This window comes from Cyprinodon variegatus, unplaced genomic scaffold (genome assembly GCF_000732505.1).
Source record: "Cyprinodon variegatus isolate N-32 unplaced genomic scaffold, C_variegatus-1.0 Scaffold110, whole genome shotgun sequence".
Lineage (NCBI taxonomy): Eukaryota > Metazoa > Chordata > Actinopteri > Cyprinodontiformes > Cyprinodontidae > Cyprinodon > Cyprinodon variegatus.
Window position 1 is genome coordinate 1,253,678 of NW_015150563.1, and position 3,448 is coordinate 1,257,125.

A 3,448-nucleotide genomic window follows, 5' to 3' on the forward strand; every position below is an offset into this window, starting at 1 on the left:
GCAGCGATGATCATATATAAACAGGTGTGTTTTATGAATTTCAGTAAATGAATGTTTAATTGAAAGGATGAGTAATTACTGTAGTGGTCTATTGGTCTCTAGCCGTGGTGCTGACAGGTGGAGCGGAGTGGATGGACATGGACAGGTTGGATCAGGAGGAGCTTCAACAATGTTTGCACTAAGCAGGATAACAGCGTTTCCATGGTTCCTCCAGATGCACGGGCGGTTCTAGACAGGGGGCAACGGGGGCAGTGCCCCTGCAGATCATGCCCTGGCCCCTGTACTGCATAATACTCAAAGAAATTCTAATGATGATGCGCTGGAACAGAAATAGTTACTGATAGGTCCTTTGGATCTATTTTATTCTTTTTTCTTTACAAATTCTGTTTTACTAATTATATTAAAACAATAAGGTGATAGTTTCAGTGGTATTGAGATAGGATACCAGTTTTCATCTGCTAAATAAAGTTTTAGTCAAATAAGTTTTTTCAAAACAAATAAAAAACGCTCTAATTCAGATTTACTGAAGCCGCTGACTCACTAATATTAACTCAAAATATGTCAAAAATATGTAAAAATCCTAATGTATGAATGTATATTGACCTAATATAAAACAGTTTTTTAATCAAACCTAATTGAATAGAAATTTCACTTCATGCAGCTATTTGAATCCCTTGCCCTGTTTTATATTTCATGCTTTTCTGTTCCCCTATGAAAACACACTGGCCCCCTCCTGGCCCCTGGTACATTTGTTCTAGTGCCGCCACTGTCCAGATGTGCTGGTTTGTCAGATGAACTTCTCAGATCGTCACAGGGTGGAGCAGATCAGGAGAGCTTGATTTTTAGAAAGACCTGCCTTTGTTGCAGGGCCATGGAGAAGCTGTGGGGGCATCTAGATGCAGATTGGGTCAATAACAGGAGGAGCAGAAAGGTTAGCAGCTCCTCCTTCCCAGCTGACTGTTACATAATTCTGAGGTTTGCTCTCTGTTGAAGGACTGCTGCACCCAACAAGGTTACAGAGCCCAGATGAGCTCCAACAGGCCCACACCCACCTGTCAGGGTGAGGGGTTTATGATGGAGAGCCCTCTCTCCTGATGGTAAACATGTTGGGCTGCTGTCAGCTGAAACAGGAGTCTGAGGTTCTCCTGCTGCAGCAGTTAGGAGACCACTATGTTCTCTATGTGAGACACTTGACCCCCCCTCCCCTCCCCTCCCTGGATCAGATTGTACTACAAACATGAAGTGCGCACATGGAGCTGCATGAGGGAGGAGCTCTGCAGAGGCTATAAAGGTCTGCAGGAGGGAGCAAGAAGTTTGGACTGAGGAACAGGACGTCCATTCTTCCACTGAAAGTGTCTCAGGGAGACACAGGCCGTCCTTTCCCGGTGATGCCGTGGCTGTCCTCCCCCCGGTGCCCCCCCCTGTCTCCGTGTCAGCGGGAGTGTGAACGGACCGCCTTCTCCTTCTACTGCGCGGTTCGGGAGCAGCTCCCGGTCTGGCTGCTGGAGGAGATGCGCAGCATGGAGGTGTTCTGCTGGGACAACGGGGGCCCCAGGGCCTTCCTGCCGTCTGAGGCGCTGCTCTACGCCATAGTGCACGACCACCACGACTATGCGCGCTACCTGCTCAACAGGTACTCCGTGGGCGCGCTCAGAGCGCCGAGCTGCAGCTTCTGCTGCTGCCCAGGCGGCGGCGCGCCGCACCTCACCGTGGCGGTGCGCTACAACCGGGTGGAGATCCTCAGCATGATGACGGAGGCGCTGAAGGACGGCGGCGGCCTGTGGAAGCGGACCGACTACCTGGACGGCTGCGCCGGCTGCGGCCACGCCGCGGACGCGGGGAAGACTGCGGTGCAGCTGGCCGTGGAGCTTTCCCACCCGGACTGCCTGCTGCAGCTGCTGATCCACGGCGCGCGGCCGGACGGCCTGGAGGCGGCGTTGCAGCGGCTGGTGTCCTGCGCGCCTCCGGAGCGCCAGCAGGCGCAGCGCTGCTTGGACCTCCTGCTGCTCTTCCTGTCCGAGCCGCCGCGGCTGCCGTGGCTGCGGGCCGAGCCGCAGCGCTGGCAGGCGGTCCTGGGCAGCCGGGTGTTCAGCTGGCTCTGCGGCAGGGCCCCCTCCCCGCTGCTGCTGCAGGCGCTCAGGTGTCTGGCCCAGTCCGGGTCCGACCGCATCACCTCACTGCCGGACTTCCTGCAGCCGCGCAGCTGACAGTGACGTCAGCTCCACAGGACTACTGCGATTGGACAGTTTGGATGTGACGTAAAAAAACTGTAAATATTCTGTAAATCTGTATATTGAAGTGAAAACTGTTTGGGTCCTGGTTGGGCTTTAACCCGGATCTAATTATCTGATTGGTTGGAGGAAGATGGACTGGAACTCCTCACCTCTGGCCCATTCAGCCCCTTTACTCTGGTGCTCCCCAATGAACCACCTCAGATGTCACCTAACATCAGAGTCCAGATGGGATGAGTGATTCTGAATGCAGATGTTCGGTTCTGAGACCAACCAGCATCATGAAGTCCAGAGAAGCCAGCAGAGCCCTGATTGGTCAGGCTTCTGGACAGAGAGGGGATGGACCACCTGTAGAACTAGAGCACCTAGAGAGCATGAATAGGACTAGGGCTGCAACTAACGATTCTTTTGCAATGCGATTAATCTGTCGATTATTTTTTTGATTAGTTGATTAATAATCGAATACCCAAAGGTTCCTTAAAGAAGACTTTTTATGAAATCTAACCAGGTGAAGCTAAAAATTTTCGACTTATCTGAAAAGAGCAGATTGACAGAAAAATATTTATTTTCTTAAATGCAAAATGTTAATATTTTTTTAATTACAATTTTTATATAATTGCTGACCTAAGTGGGTCGCTCTGTTAGCTAAATAATAATTAAATAAATATAATTGATTCCTAAATTAGTTGACGATTATTTCAATAATTGATTCATCTGATTGTTTCCGCCCTGATCAGGAAGTTCTGGCAGGATGACTCATCGACTGTCTGAATGAACGTATCCGCTGCCTGTAAACCTGCTGTGTGAGCGCTTTAATCTGGGTCAGGTCCTTCACTGTGAACAATCCTGCTCCAATAAAGCTGATTGTAAAAGAAAGCCAGGAGAAGTCCTGTTTAGTGTGATTCATTTACTCAGCAGCTGAACACCACGCTTTGGTCTGGAACATGGAAACCCTCTAAAGCACATTCCAAAAGTTAAAGTTAAACAATCCACTGGACTTTGTTTTCCAAGTGTGATGATGTTTCGCTTCCCACCCAGGAAGCATTCTTAATTCAAAATGTCTGGATTAGTGTTTGAGTTCCAGGCTTTTATAGAGTAGCCCAACAAAGCCTTGTAATGGCCTGGGGTCTGGGGGTTTTATCTTTAGGATGCACTAGCCTCTAAAGCACACTGAAGGTGGGAAGAGAATTCAGTACCATCACATTTTGCAAAGAAAC

At 49.5% G+C, this 3,448-nt stretch overlaps 1 protein-coding gene across 1 annotated transcript; it reads left to right on the forward strand.

Moving 5' to 3' along the window:
• Positions 1-1,250: 1,250 nt before the first annotated feature.
• On the forward strand, positions 1,251-3,180 carry ankrd9 (ankyrin repeat domain 9). The gene is given in 3 exon segments (XM_015374888.1): positions 1,251-1,275; positions 1,278-1,327; positions 1,329-3,180. Coding segments are annotated over 3 exon segments (954 nt in total). The 3' UTR covers positions 2,208-3,180.
• Positions 3,181-3,448: the final 268 nt, after the last annotated feature.